The sequence below is a fragment of the Xenopus laevis genome, chromosome 3S, assembly GCF_017654675.1.
Source record: "Xenopus laevis strain J_2021 chromosome 3S, Xenopus_laevis_v10.1, whole genome shotgun sequence".
Lineage (NCBI taxonomy): Eukaryota > Metazoa > Chordata > Amphibia > Anura > Pipidae > Xenopus > Xenopus laevis.
This window is the reverse complement of record NC_054376.1, coordinates 95,277,386-95,298,225: the sequence shown is the minus strand read 5'-3', so window position 1 is coordinate 95,298,225 and position 20,840 is coordinate 95,277,386. Positions and strand designations below refer to the sequence as shown.

At 41.7% G+C, this 20,840-nt stretch overlaps 1 protein-coding gene across 1 annotated transcript in view; it reads left to right on the top strand.

Moving 5' to 3' along the window:
- Positions 1-20,840, top strand: part of ppm1h.S (protein phosphatase, Mg2+/Mn2+ dependent 1H S homeolog) — a 99,774-nt gene that overhangs the window by 43,973 nt on the left and 34,961 nt on the right. The window contains exon 5 of the mRNA XM_018256040.2: positions 1,309-1,393. Coding sequence (XP_018111529.1) covers positions 1,309-1,393 — 85 coding nt within the window. The remainder of the gene's footprint in view (positions 1-1,308; positions 1,394-20,840) is intronic.

Below are 20,840 nucleotides of genomic sequence, written 5' to 3'. Positions count from 1 at the left end.
ACAAGCTTTTGTAGGATGCTACAAAATCTGATGCCCCTTGGCTTAGAAAGTCAGATGGTGTCTGTAGTTCATGCGTTTACACCTGACAGTCAATATATTAGCTAAAAAAGTCTTTCCGAAACCATCTGTGTTTGGGTAGGACTACACAGGCGTTTTCGGCGCGATCCGACACGCTGCTCAAAAATGCAGGCATCAAATCGGATGCGACGGAAATAAGGTAGGATATACAAATGTCAGATGAAGTCGCAGCATTGATCCTACGCGTCATAACTATCAGATGCAGCCCATCCGACAATGCTATTGCTTACCTTATTTCCGTCGCATCCGACTTGACGTCTGCGTTTATGCGCAGCACGTCGGATCGCGCCAAAAACACCCGTGTAGTCCTACCCTTAAACTTGTCGGATGAAGACGCAGCATGCATCGTTAACATCCGACAGTCGTGTCATGTCGGATGGAAAATTTTACATTTATTTATGCATCCGATTTTGTATCAGTCCCATTGTATGTTAACCCACGCAACAACATCAGACTTGTAGGATGCGTTTTGTCAATCCGACACCATCCTACAAAAGCGTTTGTGTAGTTCAGGCCTAAGGGTAGGACTACATGGACGTTTTGTGCGTGATCCGACGCGCTGCAACAAAACGCCGGCATCAAATCGCATGCAACAGAAATAAGGTAAGTAATGGAAATGTCGGATGAAGTTGCAGCATTGATCCGACGCAACACGACTGTCTGATGCAGATGCAGCATCTGCATCCAACAGTCGTGTCGCGTTGGATCAATGCTGCAACACCATCTGACAATGCATTCACTTACCTTATTTCCATCGCATGCGATTTGACACCAGCGTTTTGTTGCGGATCGCGCCAAAAACGTCCATGTAGTCCTACCCTAAAAGGTAGGATCTGAGTTTTTTTTTAAGAGTTTGAGCAAGTGTTCCCTATGGAGGAATTCAGGGATATAATTCAATAGGTAATGAGCAGGAAGATTGCAAGGTTTCAGACAAGAGATACTGGTGGCTGTGGATGGTGTGAAAAGATGGTGGCTCTGAGAGTAATGGAGGAAATGGCCAGACACATACAGGGAGACAAGGGAAGAAATACAGTGAGATATTAAAGGTAGTTTTTTTTTTACCTTTTAATAAAATGAAATTGGATTAATGTGTTCAACTTTTACTGCCTATTATTACAAACTTGAAATTAAACTGATCAATTTTATGAAATGTATAAACTAAGTGGTTTTCTCTGTATTTTCTCCAATTAGACTGTTAATTGTGATTTTTAATTACATTTTCTGTTTTAGGGCTATAATTATTCGAAATGGTGAGATCATTCCTATGTCTTCAGAATTTACTCCAGAGACAGAAAGACAGCGTCTCCAATATTTGGTAAATTTGCTTTTCTACTTTCTATCTACAGACAGATTCCTTTTGTAACAGAAAAACATGATGGTGCCCCTAAATGAATATGCTTTAGATACATCACACAGTGATATATATCTGGGAACTGGGTGTGTTATTGATTAGATGTTTTTTTTTTTTGCATAAGATGTTGTCATTAGAGACATGGTACTGCATTGGTCCAGAACAGGACATTGGCAATCAACCCAGATCTCATCCTGACAGTTGTTTGGGTTGTCCCACCCATACACCGCTTTGGATTGGGGCCCATATTAGGAGGCCCTAACTTAACTTGCAAACAAAAAATATGATTTATTAGTATATTTTAAAATTGTTATTTGTCACAACATTTGGTTGCAGTTCCATTTGGAATTTAGTTGATGACCTAAAGCTGTGGTTCCCAAACTGTGGGGCTTGCACACTAAAAAAGTTTTTTTAGTGTGAGATTTGAAACAAATGCCCATTTCCTCTCCAAGATACACATGAAATTCCAGTCAATTAGGGTGAGATTAAAAATATATTTGCTGTCTTAGATATTCTTGCAAGCATGGCTCAATGATTGATACCCCAATCCTTTCTTATATATTTAACCTTGTTATGAGCTAAGGGTTTTCTGACCAAAGGGGAGCTTGAACTTTATATGTCTGACAAGCACTGCCTTAGGCCAAAGCTTATGTTACATTGAGAGAGATTCATACCTGTCAAATTGTTTTAGACAAATAAGTCCTCTGCACTCAACCAATTATTAATATATTTAAGACAGAGACATTTTGTGCATACAGCTAATTAAAATGCCTTACCCTTTAAACAAAACAGGGATTGTTTGTCCATATATTGCAATATATTTAAGCTGGCCAACTACGTCAAGGTTAAAACTCACAAACAAGGTTGTCCTTTTATTGGCCATCACTGGCAGGTCCAGACTGAGAATTAAAATAGGCCCTGGCATTTCAGGTACACAGAGGCCCAATTAGCCCACATAGAGGCCCAAGCAGCCGACTAAATACTGACTTTCCATGGCACCTTATAGCAGCCCCCAGAACCCACAGATTGCAAGTCCGGGCCTGATCACTGGAATCCCCTGACTATAGCTGGAGCGGGTGGGAGCTACAACATGGAGCTGGCCATTGCTCCTGCATAAATTATAACAAATACAGGAAAGTTGTGCTCACCACTAATTTTTAAACCATTAAGCGGGGGTGCAAAAATAGGTTTCCTATGGTGACACAGTAGACGACCTACATACTAAAATTATATTCTGCTTATATCCCTGTGTCTTATGTTTAAGAGGTCTATGAAGATAATTGTTATTTATTTTGGGATATCCTACCTTTCACCAGCTCAACATATTCGAGATCTCATCAGAATTACTTCTGTAGAATGTTAGCGTAATTCATCCCTAAGCGCACTTGTAATGACATAGCTCACACTTTTCTTGGTATTTATCCATTCATTGTCTCTAATGAGTGTTCATTTGATGAAGAGCTCCCGTTTTTTTTTCGTTTTTGCTTCACTCCCGCTAACCTTTCTCCCCCATGAAATCAAAAGATGAATAGGAAAATATGCAAGTCTTTTGTCCAATACATTGCAAAAAGCCTTGCACAGTGAAGCAAACAGATTTCATACTGATCTACTTTCCAGGCCATTTATCAAAATCCTTTCCTACTGATCGCATTTGTAAAGAGAAAATAAATAGTTTTGACTAGTCTTTTGTTAATGTTATACAATGTTTTATTCTCTGATAAATTTGTAATCATTTTGCAAAAGAAATAACTCTTGGCTCTTGCTGTGTTTTGTTTTTGTTGCCTTCATTGTAGCATTTGTCTGTAATTAGATAACTACACCATACTTTGCACTTCATGGTTCCCAAAAAGAGCTTTTGCATTGTAAACTGCCCTGGATTATAATGGTAATAACACCTGGGGATTTTGTCTTGTCAACTCTACACTGGGCACATCAACAGGAAAAGACACGGCCAACACTACTCTGCTTTACTTAATATTATACATTATTATGGGCAAAAAGTTATAATTTTTATTTTGAAGCCTATTTAAAGAGCAGGCTTTTTAATAGAAATTCCTCCAAAAAGGGCACCTGTCACCCTGAAATTGTTCCCCCCCCAACCCCACACCAGCTGGGGAAACAGTCATTTTTGTTTTGTTTTCAAAGATAGCCCATAATGCACATAATGAGCAAGTGCCACAACTTGTTATTTGAAGGGCTGCCCACTAGGACCATAGGATTTACAGTGCACACAAACTGTAATGGAGTCTGAGCGGGGTGACCAAGATGGCGTCCAAGATGGTGGCTCCCTGGTTCCTCACGGACGCAGACGGATGACGCCGACCTCTTCCCGCACTCGGATTGGTCGCCGGCGACAGAATGGGCGTCGGCGTCAATAATGGGCGCCGGCGTCGGTCGCACACGTCAGTACGTCAGTCGCTGACGTCAGCGTGTCCGCGCACACGTCATGACGCCGATGCGTCAAAAATTGGCGCCAAATCAGGGCCTATAAGAGGGAACTCTGGATAATCATCAGTGCCCAATTATAGGTTTAGTTTACTACTCCTGGGTAGGGATGTAGCGAACTGTTCGCCGGCGAACTAGTTCGCGCGAACTTCGACTGTTCGCGTCCGCCGCAAGTTCGCGAACGTCGCGCGACGTTCGCCAATAGGCGTTCGCGTCAAAATCATTCGACCATTCGGTCGCTAAAATCGAACGATTTTCGTTCGATTCGAACGAAAATCGTTCGATCGAACGATTAAAATCCTTCGATCGAACGATTAAAATCCTTCGATCGAACGATTAAAATCCTTCGATCGTTCGAATCGAACGATTTTCGGATGTTCGAAGTTCGCGAACAGTTCGCGAACTGTTCGCATTTTTTGCCGGTGTTCGCGACCGGCGTTCGCGAACACATACTCGGCGGTTCGCTACATCCCTACTCCTGGGTGTGATTCATTTGCGAACTTCCTGATATTTTGTGTACCGACCTTTGCCTGAAATCTTCGACCTTGAACCTCTTCTGCCTGGACTGATCTTGTTGCCTGTTTGACCATTCTTCCGTCTCATCCTCTTCTGTACTGCGAACTTGGACATTGTTATTTCCTCCCTTGGTCCTCACTACTCCTGAGGCCTTTGGCCTTACATTATAATTGGGCCATGGACCCTTCGGAGGAGAATCCAGCGCCGCCTGATGTCGGTGGAGCGCTTCGTGGTCTGGCTTCCCGGATGCAGTCCTATGAGGTACAGCAGTCTCACTTTGGCCAGGCTCTGGAAACCATTCTTGCTAAGCTGTCGGCTTTAACACCCGCCGATCCTATTCCTGCACCTGTACCTGCGGCCCCGCTTCATGTCTCCGAGCCCCGCATTCCGGCTCCTCCACTCTACAGTGGTGATCCTGCAGCCTGCCGTGGGTTTATCAACCAGTGCGAGGTCCACTTTGCACTCGCACCCAGCCAGTTCGTGTCTGAACGTGCCAAGGTGGGCTTCATATTCTCCCGTCTGCAAGGGAAGGCACTGGAATGGGCTTCGCCTCTATGGGAGAAGGAGGATCCCATTATCGATGATGCTAGAGCCTTCGTTCGAGAACTTCGACTGGTCTTTGATGCTCCGGGTCGTGCCACTGCTTCCTCCGCACGCCTGTTCCATCTTCAACAGGGAACTCGCTCAGTCTCGGAGTACGCCATTGAATTCCGCACCCTGGTTGCAGAGACTTCGTGGAACAATGACGGGTATCACGCTGCCTTTTACAACGGCCTGGCGATACGTATAAAGACTGATCTGGTGTCCAGGGAAATTCCATCCCGTTGGGAAGATCTAGTCGCCCTGGCCATAAAGGTAGATACTCGGCAGAGGGAGTTTCAAGCTGAACTCGACAGAGAGCGCTCCCCAACCAAAAGATTCCACAGGTTCCAACCTACTCTGGCTCCTCGTTTTCAAAGACCCTTTCTTCTCAACCCGGCTTCCACCTTGTCTTCTCCAATCCTGCGGTTCCTGCCTCTTCTTCCCTGCCTTCGGAAGAACCAATGCAGATCGGACGGGCTCGTCTGACCGAACAGGAAAAGCTTCGGAGAAGGGCTGCTGGACTTTGCCTCTATTGTGGTGGAAAATCCCACTTCGCCTATGAGTGCCCAGTGAAGCGGGAAACGCCAACACCTAGGTAAGACTGGGGAGACTTACCTGGGTGGAATTGGTCCCTCTCCCCATTCTTCTGCTCAACGCTTCCTCCTTCCTGTGCAGATTCGTTTTGGAACCCAGACGATTTCTTCTGAAGCTTTCCTTGACTCCGGCGCAGCTGGGAATTTCATGGATAAAGCCTTCGCTGAAAGCCACTCCATTCCCCTGCGATCTCTGGCTGTTCCTCTTCGTGCATTGGCAATTGACGATCGTCCACTGTCCTCTGCTACAATCTCCCATTCCACCGATGAACTTTCCGTTATTGTGGGATCTATGCACCTTGAAAGATTGTCCTTCCTTCTAATCGATTGTCCTTCTACCCCCATTGTTCTTGGGTTGCCCTGGTTGAACATTCATAACCCAGTAATCGATTGGGCTTCGTCTCAGATCTCCCGATGGAGTTCCTTCTGCCAGCAAAATTGTTTACCCACCAAGTCCATCATTAAAGTTTCATCTGTGTCTTCCAATTCTTCTTTGCCCTTTGTTTATCAAGCCTTCTCTGATGTCTTCAATAAAAAGTCTGCCGAAGTCCTGCCTCCCCATCGTCCCTATGACTGCCCCATCGAACTTCTTCCTGGAACCATGCCTCCCAGGGGTCGCACCTATCCGCTTTCTCCTTCTGAAACCTGTGCCATGAAGGAGTACATTCAAGAGAATCTGCAGAGAGGCTTTATTCGTCCTTCCTCTTCCCCGGCTGGAGCCGGCTTCTTCTTTGTAGAGAAAAAAGATGGAGGTTTGCGGCCCTGCATTGATTATAGGGGTTTGAATAAAATCACAATTAAAAAACGTTATCCCCTTCCTCTCATCTCCGAACTGTTCGACCAACTCAAAGGGGCTTGTCTTTTCACCAAGTTGGATCTTCGTGGGGTTTATAATCTAATCCGGGTCAGAGAGGGAGATGAATGGAAGACCGCATTCAACACCCGGGACGGGCATTATGAATATCTGGTAATGCCATTCGGTCTCTGTAACGCTCCCGCGGTCTTCCAAGAATTTGTAAATGACATTTTCAGGGATTTACTGGGCCAGTATGTGGTGGTGTACTTGGACGATATCCTTATTTTTTCCAAGAACCTTGCTGAACACCGTCTTCAAGTCCAAGAAGTCCTTTCACGTCTGCGGAGAAATAACTTATTTGCCAAATTGGAGAAGTGTTCCTTTGAAGTATCGTCCATCTCTTTCCTTGGGTACATCATTTCTCAACAGGGTTTCAGAATGGATCCTGCCAAGGTCTCCGCTATCCAGGACTGGCCTCTCCCCACCAGTGTTAAAGCTATCCAAAGATTTATTGGCTTTGCTAATTACTATAGACAATTTATCAAGGGGTTTTCTTCCAAAATTGCTCCCATTCTTTCACTCATCAGAAAAGGGGGTAAGCCTCAGCATTGGCCATCTTCAGCTTTGGAAGCATTCAAGGATCTTAAAACTTCTTTTTCTTCTGCCCCCATTCTCAGACACCCTGAACCATTCCAGCCATTTTTCTTGAAGTCGATGCCTCAGATGTTGGTGCCGGAGCAATTTTGTCCCAAAGAGCGGCGACTGACGGGAAATTGCATCTTTGTGCTTTCTTTTCTAAGAAATTCACCTCTTCTGAACAAAATTATGATGTTGGAAACCGTGAATTACTGGCCGTAAAACTTGCCTTAGAAGAATGGAGACATTTGTTGGAAGGCTCTTCTGTCCCTGTGACCATCTATACAGACCATAAAAATCTTGAATATATCCAGTCTCTCCAACGCCTCAACCCTCGTCAGGCCAGATGGGCACTATTCTTCTCTCGTTTTAATTTCATTCTAACTTTTCGGCCTGGTGCTAGAAACAGGAAAGCAGACGCTCTTTCCAGAAGTTTTCTTCTTGAAGATCTTGCTTCCACCGAACCAGAGTCCATTGTACCTCCTACCAAGATCATCGCCGCTCTATTTCCATCCTTGGCCTCCCAGTTATTGTCAGTCCAACCTTCTGCTCCTGTAGGAACCCCTCCTGGTGTTGCCTTTGTCCCCCCTGAACTCCGTCATTCCATTTTGGTTCAGTCCCACAGCTCCAAGCAGGCCGGGCATCCTGGAATCAGAAAAACCACTGAACTTCTGTCTCGTCTTGTATGGTGGCCTTCCCTAAGAAAGGATGTCAAAGACTTTGTTTCTTCTTGCTCTGTATGTGCCGTATCCAAGTCTGGACGTTCCCCTCCCAAGGGGTTACTCTTACCACTACCCATTCCTTCTCGCCCATGGACTCATTTATCTATGGACTTCATCGTAGACCTCCCTAAATCCTCTGGTTACACTGTTATTTGGGTGGTAATTGACAGATTCAGTAAAGTCGCACATTTTACTCCTCTTCGAAAACTCCCCTCTGCTCCTGAACTTTCTTCATTATTCATTAAACACATTTTCCGCCTCCATGGTTTCCCTGCCGAAATTGTCTCTGACCGTGGTTCCCAATTTGTTTCCAAATTCTGGAGATCCCTGTGTAAAGCCCTTGGTGTTTCTCTTCAATTTTCTTCTTCATACCATCCACAGTCTAATGGAGCAGCAGAGAGGGTTAACCAGGCCCTTGAACAGTTTCTTCGATGCCATGTATCATTGTGCCAAGATGATTGGGCGGATCTGCTTCCATGGGCTGAATTCGCACATAACAATGCCTTACACGTCTCCTCTGAAAAATCCCCTTTCTTCTGTATGTATGGTCTTAATCCTTTGGCTTTTCCTCAGGACTTATTACTCACCAATGTCCCTGCCGCCAATGACCAAGCTGCCCACATGTCGGCCATCTGGCACGCTACGGTTGTCAATCTGGAGAAAAGTTCCTTGGTCCAGAAAAGGTTCGCGGATCAAAGAAGCGTCCCTTCCCCTTTGTACGCACCCGGTGACAAGGTTTGGTTATCCACCCGGAACATTCGTCTCAAAGTCCCCTCTCCGAAACTTGGTCCCAAGTTTATTGGTCCCTTCTCCATCTCTGAGATCATCAACCTGGTGGCTGCCCATTTACAACTTCCCTCGGAAATGCGGATTCCAAACGCCTTCCATGTCTCTTTGCTCAAACCTGCAGGTACTTCTTCTTCTTCTTCCTCCTCAGCTCCTGTCTTGGTGGACGGTCATCAAGAATTCGAGGTAAAAAGAATCCTGGACTCCCGAATTTCGAGGGGCACTCTACAATACCTCATTGAGTGGAAGGGATTCGGCCCTGAGGAGTGCTCCTGGGTAAAGAAATCAGATGTCCATGCTCCTCTCCTGGTCCAAAAATTCCATCGGCAGTTTCCTTCTAACCCAGGTGGTTCTGAGGCCCCCCCTAGGGAGGGGGGTACTGTAATGGAGTCTGAGCGGGGTGACCAAGATGGCGTCCAAGATGGTGGCTCCCTGGTTCCTCACGGACGCAGACGGATGACGCCGACCTCTTCCCGCACTCGGATTGGTCGCCGGCGACGGAATGGGCGTCGGCGTCAATAATGGGCGCCGGCGTCGGTCGCACACGTCAGTGCGTCAGTCGCTGATGTCAGCGCGTCCGCGCACACGTCATGACGCTGATGCGTCCAAAATTGGCGCCAAATCAGGGCCTATAAGAGGGAACTCTGGATAATCATCAGTGCCCAATTATAGGTTTAGTTTACTACTCCTGGGTGTGATTCATTTGCGAACTTCCTGATATTTTGTGTACCGACCTTTGCCTGAAATCTTCGACCTTGAACCTCTTCTGCCTGGACTGATCTTGTTGCTTGTTTGACCATTCTTCCGTCTCATCCTCTTCTGTACTGCGAACTTGGACATTGTTATTTCCTCCCTTGGTCCTCACTACTCCTGAGGCCTTTGGCCTTACACAAACAAACCAAGGGCACACATACATTGGTCACATGAGCCAATGAATAGACAGAGTTCTGTCTTTTATTCCCGCACTTCCTCCTTTTACAGTTAGAGCTGCAGTATTTCTGGTCAGTTGATCTCTGAGGCATCACACAGAATATCCTAAAATGGGAGCTCTAGGTAAAAATATGTAAAAGGGCAATATTTACTGATATCTATATTCCAGTTTGAGAAGATTCGTTAATAGGCCACTTAATATGATATTAACTGTTACATAAGTATCCATTCTGGGGGGTATAGTTCTCCTTTTGTAGCCCTAATGTCACACATGGACGATTTTCCCCCGATTGTCTCTCACGGCTCTCTAGTGACTTCAATTGTATTTGAGCAGATGTGAGCACTTTTCTGTCTGAAAATGTGTTGGTGGGTGTTTCTATTTACAAAAGCGTTTACATTTCGACGTTGGCACAATTCCCAGTGAAGTCAGAAGGACACTTAGGAAGCTGTTCCAGGTGTTCCATAAAAACACTACATACATTAAGCATTCTGATTTAGGCACAGGCATGGGGGCGCATCAGAAAAAGAATCAGAATCTAAACTGTATAGGATTAAATATTGTTTTTCTTCCAATGCCTGCTGATTGAGCTCATATTGAACATAAATCAGACCGGCCATTGGCACTGCAGTTATGGAAACTTCAACAAATACAGTACCTTCTTAGTCAGGATTGCTGAAATCTGAATGCACGTGTTCAGAATACATTTTTATGCATGGGTATCATTATGGAATAAATATTCGAACTACACGATGTTAAGAACAGTGTTATATTAATCAAATGTTAGTCATTTTCTTACATTTTAAATGCGTTTGACCTTTTGATCATTGAGTTTCAGCTACATATTTTGAAATGTCTTAATGACTTTCAGAAGAAACCCATTAAATTGTTGGTTGGTCACCAAGGTGCCGGTATTTCAGTGCAATAAACTAATTGGTGCTGTTTAATGTCTAGCTATTGTACCTCACTCAAGGTTATTGTGTGCATGTTCAGCAGAGGACGCGCAATAAGAAAGCAGCAATTGGCTGAAAGCATCTGAGAGATTGCCACATTTCAGTGATTTGCTGCATAACAACAGAAGCCCTTATCCTGCTTTTTGATGCTTGACTGAGAAAATAATGCTGACCTTTCACTGTTTGTACAACCTTGTAGGAGATGTTATAACAGAGGAATAAGATTTGTTTTAGCTCTGATATACTGAGCAAACCCATTACATTACTAGTCTTATTTTAAAAGGTTTTGGCCCTTGCAGTCGTTTTTAAACAGAGATCCTTGTTTAGTTCATAAAGCTTGTGTGTGTGTGTATATACAGTCATATGAAAAAGTTTGGGAACCCCTCTCAGCCTGCATAATTTTCAAATAAAATAATTTTCAACAATTCATTTTCAACACTTTCAACAGAAAAGATAACAGTGGTATGCCTTTCATTTTCCAGGAACATCTGGGGTGTTTTCTGAACAAAGATTTTTAGTGAAACGGTATTCAGTTGTATGAAATTAAATCAAATGTGAAAAACTGGCAAATATTTGGGTACCCTTGTAATTTTGCCAATTTGAATGCATTTAATTGCTCAATACTGATGACCGGCAACACCACATTGATTGGATTAGCTTGTAAAACCTCAAACTTCAGGCAGGTGTGTCCAATCATGAGAAAAGGTATTTAAGGTTGGCCAATTGCAAGTTGTGATTCTGTTTGACTCTCCTCTGAAGAGTGACAACGTGGGATCCTCAAAGCAACTCTCAAAAGATCTGAAAACAAAGATTGTTCAGTATCATGGTTTAGGGGAAGGCTACAAAAAGCTATCTCAGAGGTTTAAACTGTCAGTTTCAACTGTAGGGAATGTAATAGGGAAATGGAAGGCCACAGGCAGTTGCTGTAAAACCCAGGTCTGGCAGGCCAAGAAAAATATAGGAACGGCATATGCGGAGGATTGTGAGAATGGTTACAGACAACCCAAAGATCACCTCCAAAGACCTGCAAGAACATCTTGCTGCAGATGGTGACTTTGGACTGATGAGACAAAAATAAAGTTATTTGGTCATATCAAAAAGCACTTTGCATGGAGGAAGAACACCGCATTCCACGAAAACTACCTGCTACCTACTGTCAAATTTGGTGGAGGTTCCATCATGCTGTGGGGCTAGTTCAGGGACTGGGGCCCTTGTTAAAGTCGAGGCTCGGATGAATTCAACCCAATATCAACAGATTGTTCAGGATAATGTTCAAGCATCAGTCACAAAGTTGAAATTACCCAGGGGTTGTATATTCCAACATGACAATGACCCTAAATACACTTGGAAATCTACAGACATTTATGCAGAGGGAGAAATACAATATTCTGGAATGGCCATCACAGTTCCCCGACTTGAATATCATCGAAAATCTATGGGTTGATTTGAAGCAGGCTGTCCATGCTCGGCAGTCATCAAATTTAACTGAACTGGAGAGATTTTGTATGGATGACTGGTCAAAAATACCACCATCCAGAATCCAGACACTCATCAAAGGCTATAGGAGGCGTCTAGAGGCTGTTACATTTGCAAAAGGAGGCTCAACTAAGTATTGATGTAATATCTCTGTTGGGTTGCCCAAATTTATGCACCTGTCTAAATTTGTTATGATGTAACATAGTAAGTAACATAGTAAGTTAGGTTAAAAAAGGACACACGTCCATCAAGTTCAACCTTTTGACTTATTTTTTTTTTAACCTGCCTAACTGCCAGTTGATCCAGAGGAAGGCATCAAATCCCATCTGAAGCCTCTCCAATTTTCCTCAGATGGGGAAAAAAATCCTTCCTGACTCCAAAATGGCAATCGGACCAGTCCCTGGATCAACTTGTACTATGAGCTATCTTCCATAACCCTGTATTCCTTAACTTACTAAAAAGACATCCAATCCCTTCTTAAAGCTATCTAATGTATCAGCCTGTACAACTGATTCAGGGAGAGAATTCCACATCTTCACAGCTCTCACTGTAAAACAACCCTTCCAAATATTTAGGCTGAACCTCTTTTCTTCTAATCGGAATGGGTGACCTTGTGTCAGCTGGAAAGACCTACTGGTAAATAAAGCATTAGAGAGATTATTATATGATTGCCCTTCTCTGTACCCTCTCTAATACAATAATGTTCTGTTTGAGAAATGGAGACCAAAACTGTACAGCTGTAGAACAGCAGGAAAATGAAATGCCCTTACTGGTCTTTATAAAAGTGTGCTATTTATTTGTAAACGAATATACAGTATATATATATATATATATATATATATATATATATATATATATATATATATATATATATATATATATATATATATATATATATATGTATACTTGTTGAAAAGACCCGCACTCCATTTTGTGAAAAAGTCAAATTGCTTTTATTGTGTACATATAGGTTATATGTACACAATAAAAGCAATTTCATTTTTTTCACAAAATGGAGTGCGGGTCTTTTCAACAATTTTATATGCAATGCTTATATATACAGTGAGGTTGTGGAATACACCGTTGGCTGATTCTGTTAATGCCTTTAAGAATGGCTTGAATGATTTATTGGACAAGCATAATATCCAAGGCTATAGTGATGCTAAAATCTACAAGTAATATAGATATTGGTGTATGTATAGTTTATGTGAGTGTATGTACAATATGTGCACTGGGGTTTGCTTGGAGGGGCTGAACTTTATGGACTTTTTTCAACCCAACGTGTAATGGCGTAAGATAATACACCAGCCCTCACAGCCCCTCAAGGAAATAATCTGGTTTTTAAAAGAAATGGTTAGATTAATTATAAGTCTTTGATAGTGCTTTTGTTCCCCAGCTGGCACAGTGCTTCTGTTATTTACTTCTTACTGAGAACAATTGCTTTGCTTTTCTATGTAGGCTGAACAGCGGTGCCAATACGAAGCTGCAATGCTTTGGATGCTATTATTTCTTTACATGTTTCTCTTTCTGTTCTTAAACAGATAACTACCAACCTTCAGAATTTTTTTTAAGTCAAAATTGTCATGAAGATCCTGATGGAATGCACAAAGACCACATTAAATCTAGTATCAACACGTGCAGGAATACAACCTAATTCTTTAGCCAAAAGAGCTAGTTTAATACAATGTTGAGTCTCTAGCAGAAAGACTGACAGCGGTTTATACTTCTTCTGTCATTTTATGTTGAGATCTTTGAGGTTTTGGCAGATGGGTTTCTTTTCCCCTCTAATTTTAATTTTGCACTCTGCAAGGTTTCTATTTATGCAATTTCCTTGTGTATGTCTGCTCAACCGCATAATGATGCTTGTATATTTTAATTTGCATTAATCAATGTTTATCTGATGTTTCACTGTTTCATTTCTGCTTTTATTTGATTCTCTTGCATCTGCAGCATTGTTTTATGCAAAGCAGCTGAACTTCATGGAACTGCTGTTTTTAGAGTGTTGTATAGCATTCTTTACCTACAATGGTCTGTGTGCTCCTTTCACCTATTAGTCAAATTCATGGTATATGGTATCCACATATAGTAAGTAGGAGATGGACAGTTTAAAGGAGCAACAAAAGGGTTGTCTTCTAATGTTTCAGACAATCCTTTGTCGATATAGATGTTGCTGTTTGATTCAGCCGTAACAGTATAATCAGCATCTCTTGCAGGTCCATATACTATGATACAAATGAAATAGAGTGTCACCAGGGTTAGGTGCATATGTGCAACTGCATCAAGGAACCGGGACCTGAGATAATTTGCAGCCAGACATATGGGCCATGAGGTAGCTAGCAATGATTTGTTTTTAGTAAAACAGATGGGCAATTTACTACCGTGCTAAGCTTCTGCTATGAAATGTCTTCTAGTCTTCAGTCTATAATATAAACCAAGAGAGCATATATATTTTGGGTTCCATTGGTTTCATAAGCTGCCCAGTTCATAAGTTACATTGTTACCAAGTCAATGGGGGTAGATTTATCAAGGAGTCAAGTTAGAGATCTCCACAGTCCGCCACTCTCCATTCATTTCTATGGGTTTTTTAAAGGTGTTTTTATCAAAGGGTGATAGTGAAAGTTCACCATTTGATAAATATACCTTTAAAAATCCCATAGAAATGAATGGAGAGTGGCGACATTTCACTCTAGCGGACTGTGGACATCTCTAACTTCAATCCTTGATAAATCTACCCCATAGTGTCTTGTACTTTATGTGCAGTCCAGGGATATTTCTTTGAAGTACATTTAGGGGCCCATTTACTTTGCTCGAGTGAAGGGATAGAATAAAAAAAACTTTGAATTTCGAATGATTTATTTTGGCTACTTTGAACATCGAATTGGCTACTTCAACCTTCGACTGTGACTTCAACTTCGAATCGAACGATTCGAACTAAAAATCGTTCGACTATTCGATAGTTGAAGTACTGTCTCTTTAAAAAAACTTCGACCCCCTACTTCGCCACCTAAAACCTACCGAAGTGCAATGTTAGCCTATGGGGAAGGTCCCCTTCAAAAGCCGCATATGCAGGTGGCGGGGGAGGATCTAGTCCAGATTGAAACCAAGGTTTTAAATTTTGATCACAGGTTAGGGACCGCCGTATGGGGTTTACCTTGACGTGGTATGGCGGCTTACCAATTTTATGATCATAACTTTGTAACAAAAAACCCTGTTTTTCTTTTTTTAGACAGGGGATGATTGTATTTAAATATTTTTTTATATGGCCTTAGGAGTGCACCCACAACCCCCCTCTTGTACCCATAGGCTTTCTAATGTTTTTTAGGTGGAAGAAAAATCGTTCGATCGATGGATTAAAATCGTTGGATTAAAATCGAACTATTTGGGGTAAATCCTTCGACTTCGATATTCGAAGTCAAAGGATTTACATTCGGCAGTCGAATATCGAGGGTTAATTAACCCTCGATATTCGACCCAATGTAAATCTGCCCCTTGGTATTTATAAAATACCTCATTTGGACCCTAGCAACCAGATTGCTGAAATAGCAAACTGGAAAACTGCTGAATCAAAAGCTAAATAACTCAAAAAGCACAAATAATAAAAAATTAAAACCAATTGCAAATTGTCTCAGAATATCACTCTGACCGCGGGACAGTCGGGTCTTTTTCAATATATGGTCTGATTATAATGGTAATTTTATCTGTATCTCTTTAGGCAGGGTTTCAGGCTACTGATCCTGGATTTATTTTTTCATTTGCTGTCTTAATGTCTTCTAATTGGCTATCAATGTCCCCAAAGAGTTGACAAAATAACTGGCACAATAAAGAATCAGTGATAGCTTTATTTTTTGCTGGATTCCTTTTCCCTATCCTTTTTCCCCCCAGATCTGAAGCACTATTTAGATTCAACTCTTCACATGTAAATATTCATATCTCTACAACATCTCCCTAACAGATAAGGCTGAAACTAATGGTGTGACCTTTTCCATTGCCTGTGAATCCTTCATCTCTTTAATGTACAGAGGAAGATCTTATTGCTCGCCTTGTTTTGTATAGATGGAAGAATTGCATGCATAATGTTGCCTCTAAGTATATTTCATTTTCATTTGATATATTTCTAGGCATGTGGCAAATTATTTGAAATGGGTGACAGCTTTTATATTTTTTTTTTACCCTGAAACCTTTATTGTTGCTTTACCAGCTCTGTACATCCGATGGCAATTATGCAGTCTCAAGTTAAAGGAAGAGAGACAGAGGAGAATGGAAGTATGAAAACAATTTCTATGTTGATACTAACGATCTGTTCCACAGTAACCCTCTCACAGCCATATAGCAGCAGCTGAGCTAGCCACACATACACACAGATTTCTTGACCTGTGTAGGTACTGTGCAGAAAAACAGGCATAAATCTGTTTTTGCCATCGAAAATAAAAAACTGATGTCCATCCATTAAACTATTTGGGCAGAGACACACACTCAGATACGGGAAGATTTAGTCGCCTAGTGATAAATAGCCTCTTCTTTTGGGCGACTAATCTCCCCAAACTGCCTCCCGCCAGCTAGAATCAAAATTGCCGGCGGGATGGCACTCGGAGCGCTTCATTTTCTGAAGTCGCCAGAAGTTTTCTCTTGAGGCAACTTCCAACAACTTCGGAAAACTAAGTGCACCGATTGCCATCCCGCCGGCAATTTACATTCTAGCCGGCGGGAGGAAGTTCAGGGAGATTAGTCGCCCCAAAGAAGAGGCGATTTATCACCAGGCGACTAAATCTACCCGTACCTGAGCGTGTTTCTCTGCCCTTATAGTCACCAGTGGAAGGGTGGTCAGTATGTTAATGCCAAATCCATTCTGATAACTGCTTGATCTGCCTGTATGGACATATTAAGAGGAAGGGTGAAACTTTCCTGTAACTAGTGGTAGGCAAAATGTTTTGCCAAGAAAAAAAAACTCCAATAGCCTTCAAAGTAATGTGTGCTGAAAAAGTCGCCACAAAGAATCACCTGTTGACTTCAATGCACTTTGCGAATGTTTGCTGTTTCACAAATTTTGCCGCAAAGCAAAATGCATCTGATTCATCCATCACTAATGGTAACCAGTGGTGTCAAACTTGAATTTTTGTGCAGAGGAAAGATTTTTTTTCAACCGATCATTGTGCAGATATTTTTGAGATTCATCCCCCAACATATTGTGCATGGTAGTTCATCAACTAATAGTATACCAGACGCCAACAACAATCAAAATTTGTGCAGTTTGTAAAAAGTTGAATTGACATTCGCAACTTTTTCAGATCAGATTCATCCATCTCTAACTGGTTTTCAACCTATCGTTGTGCAGATACTCTTGATATTCAACTCCCAATATACTGTGGGTGGTAGTTCAGCAAATAATGGCAAAGCAAACCTTGAAAACAGACTACAAAAACAACTTTAGATTTGGGTCTGGATTTTATAGATCTGTTTGTTGAACCAAAAACAAATAGAGATACAAGGTTGTACTTTCCCTATTAATGAAATTACCTTTCCCTTGGAGAAAAATCATGCACAGAAGTTTGTCTGAAAGGTAAAAGGATACATTATGAGTAAGTTGTCACTCTACTGAAACATTGAAACATTTGTAACAAACAGTGAATTGTTGCCAAAGTTATAGGTAGCAGGATAAATTGAATTCTTCGTTTAGTCCCCTTGGCATTTCTGTTTGTAACAACCAAATCCAATAACTTTCACGTTGTAACAGTTTTTGTTTTAAATCTTGTCCACTGCTAACCTCCACCCCTTCCAAGATTTGCCACCGTAATTATGAAACTCTATGCTGTTTTTCGAAAAAATGTTTAGCCAGTGTAATTTCGTATTTAGTGTATTTGGTTAATTTATTTTTATTTTTCGCCTCTTCTGTTTGAAAATTTCGTATAGCTGATTTGTGCTTATTGAGTCGTGTTTTAATTGGTCTGCTTGTTTGGCTAATATATGCTAATCCACATGGACATTTAATGTAATAAATGACATTCATGGATTTACAGGTGTGGAGATTTTAGCATATGCAGTGTATCATAAGACAGCCTATTTAGAGGACCAGTAACATCAAAAAAATGAAAAAAAAAAAAAATGTTTGTATACCACAAAAAAAAACCCACCAAGACTAATTAAACTTTAAAATCGCACAGCCTTTATTAAGAAATAACTTACTGAAACTCCGCTTGCGCTCAACTTCAGAAAAGGCAATCCATCGTGCGACACTCGATTTCTCCTCCCTGCCTTCCTTATAGGAGATAGCCAGGGAGGAGAAATCGAGCGCTGCAGGATGGATCACCGCCGCAACGCCTTTTCTGAAGAGGAGCACAAGCAGAGTTTTGGTAAGTTATTTCTTAATAAAGGCTGTGTGATTTTAAAGATGAATTAGTCTTGGTGTTTTTTATTCGTGGTAAAAAATGTTGATGTTACTGGTCCTTTAAAGGAGAATTCATACATACATACATACATAGACCCCCTCCCCCCCCCCCAACCTAGCTGCTACCCCAGGCAAATGCCCCAAAGTCTTTAAGAAAAGCACTCTCGGTGCAGATTCTGTCCAGCGGAGTTCACGGCAGCCATCTTCTTCTCTTTTCGGGAAGTAAGTGCCTGGTGCATGAGCAGTTGGATCAATTTTCTGTTTCGAGAAAACTGCGTATGCGCCAAAAGTCATGGAAATTGCTGAAGCCCCTCTCTCATTCCGAAGATTACCGAAGAGAAGAAGATTACTGCCGTAAACTCCACTGGACAGAATCTGCACGGAGGGGTAAGTAAAGACTTAGGGGCATTTGTCCGGAGTAGCAGCTAGACTGGGGGGAGGGGGATCTATGTAGGGTAGGGGGTAAGTTTTTTTTACTCTATGGTTGAATTCTCCTTTAAATGAGATTCTGGGTGTATGCGTGCCTACTCCAAAGTTTTTTTTCCGTTTGTCCACTCCCAGTGCTGAGGGCTCAGGGTGGTGCATCTGAGCCTCTTCCCTTGTGTGGTGAGTTATCAATTTCTACTTGCAGACCCTTAACTACAGATTTATTATTGTATGTGAAGCAATCTCCCGCAAATACATCTAAGCAGAGATTGAAACCTTAGTGTATGTGACTGTGTCTTTTTACTTTACGCCTGTATGTGATTTTTTTTACCAGCTATGTGTTCATACATATGAGTCAATAAAAACTCAAGAGATATAAGTTTTATTCCGAGCTGTGGGTCAGTACTTGTGACTCATGTATTCAAGAGAAACAAGATGAAAGGAATTGTAATACTAGGGACTTTATGCAGCTCTGTACCATAAAAGCATTATTGTATTGTGCCATCTCTTAGAGAATACCAATGGTGGAAAGGGCTGTGCCAAGGTCTTAAGCCTTTCTTGCCTTTGTGGAATTGTGGCTGTATAGTAAATGTGCCTAAAGCAGGCTGGTGGGCTGTTAGCACATTGTTTATGCATGAAGTAGATTTCTTTTTTTTTTAAAAAAAAGGGCATGTTTTTTGCTCTAATAGAAAAGCTGTGGGTAGTTCACCTATAACTTGGCAAAATGCTCTCTGCTGAGCAGGAATTTACCTCCCACAGAGATTTTCGTAACTCACGCATTACTTTCCTTCAAACAATTATTGCAAATGTGTTAACATTTCAGCCCCATGAATTATGCGGAGGAGTAGAACTGCATTTTATAAAGAAATATCATGTTCACTAGGCAAAAGGGCGCACATACCATAAATATGTTAATTACCCTTTATGACCTGTGATATTTAATTTTATTCAAAAACAGCTTTATTCTTCTATACTATTAGTAAATGTCCAATTATCACTTTTTTATCACTTCTACCTGCAATTTTCCCATATGTTTGCTTGGGTTTCCGTTTTTACAGTTTATTACAAGCTTTCGTTCTGGATCGGATGCTTTTCACGAAATGTTTGCAGAATTACAGATTACACATCAAGATGTGTCTGGATCTCAGCCTTTTTCAGCAGGATTCAGATTTGGCCTAATTCAAGTGGCTGGCCGAACCACATCCAAACCCTTTGAATAATTTTTTTCCATACCCTATGTGCTCCGTTCATTTTGGCCTTTCCAAATTATGGTTCAGATTGAGCCGAATCCAAAAACAGATGATTTGGTACATCCAGGGCTGGATTTACATAGAGGGCGCCCCTAGGCCCAATGCCATTCGTCGCCCCAGTCCCCTCCCCTTTATTCATGCAAATTCTCATCATCGGGACCAGAGCAATGGGGATCCCCAGTGTTTCTGACCAAATGTGGGTGTGGTTGGGCATCATGCCGCCCCCTAAAATCCTGCCACCCTAGGCCCGGCCTTGTGGCCTTTCCACAAATCCGGGCCTGGGTACATCCCTAGGGAAACTTTTCACCCCCACCCCAAAAAATAACTCTTACATGAATGTGTACTGCTGTGGAAGGTAGTGAACCATTCCCTACATATCCCAATTCCATTGTCTTTCTGCATGAAATGATTTAAAACAGGAAACTGTATGTGAGAGAAAAGATAGGCTCTTGGGGCATTCTCATGCTTGCCGGGAGCCATTGTAAATCTGAGCCATAATATCCTTTTTTTTAAATGAATGTGGGGCAGAGCAGAGAACAGAAAGGAAAAAAGATTCCACCGACTTGCAATAACATAGTATGATGTTTAGGCATAGTAAACTGTGTAGGGAAAATCACGCATTACGTCAGCAGTGGGAGCTAATAAGTATCGTATGGGGGAATGGGAAATATAAATGGTAATTGTTATAACAGAAGGCAAAGTAGTACACTTGCGTTTAATATTTACAGTTAATAAAAATGTTGTATGTGGTGATTTAAAATGAAGGTAGATTCTTCATTGAAAAAGTTATTTTCATTTAAATAATGCAAGAATAAGATAAAAATGTTTGTGGAAGAAACATATATTTTCACAATAGGTCATACGTCGCCAGTGTTTGAAGGGATATAAACACACATTTGTTTTATTTGTTATATATATTT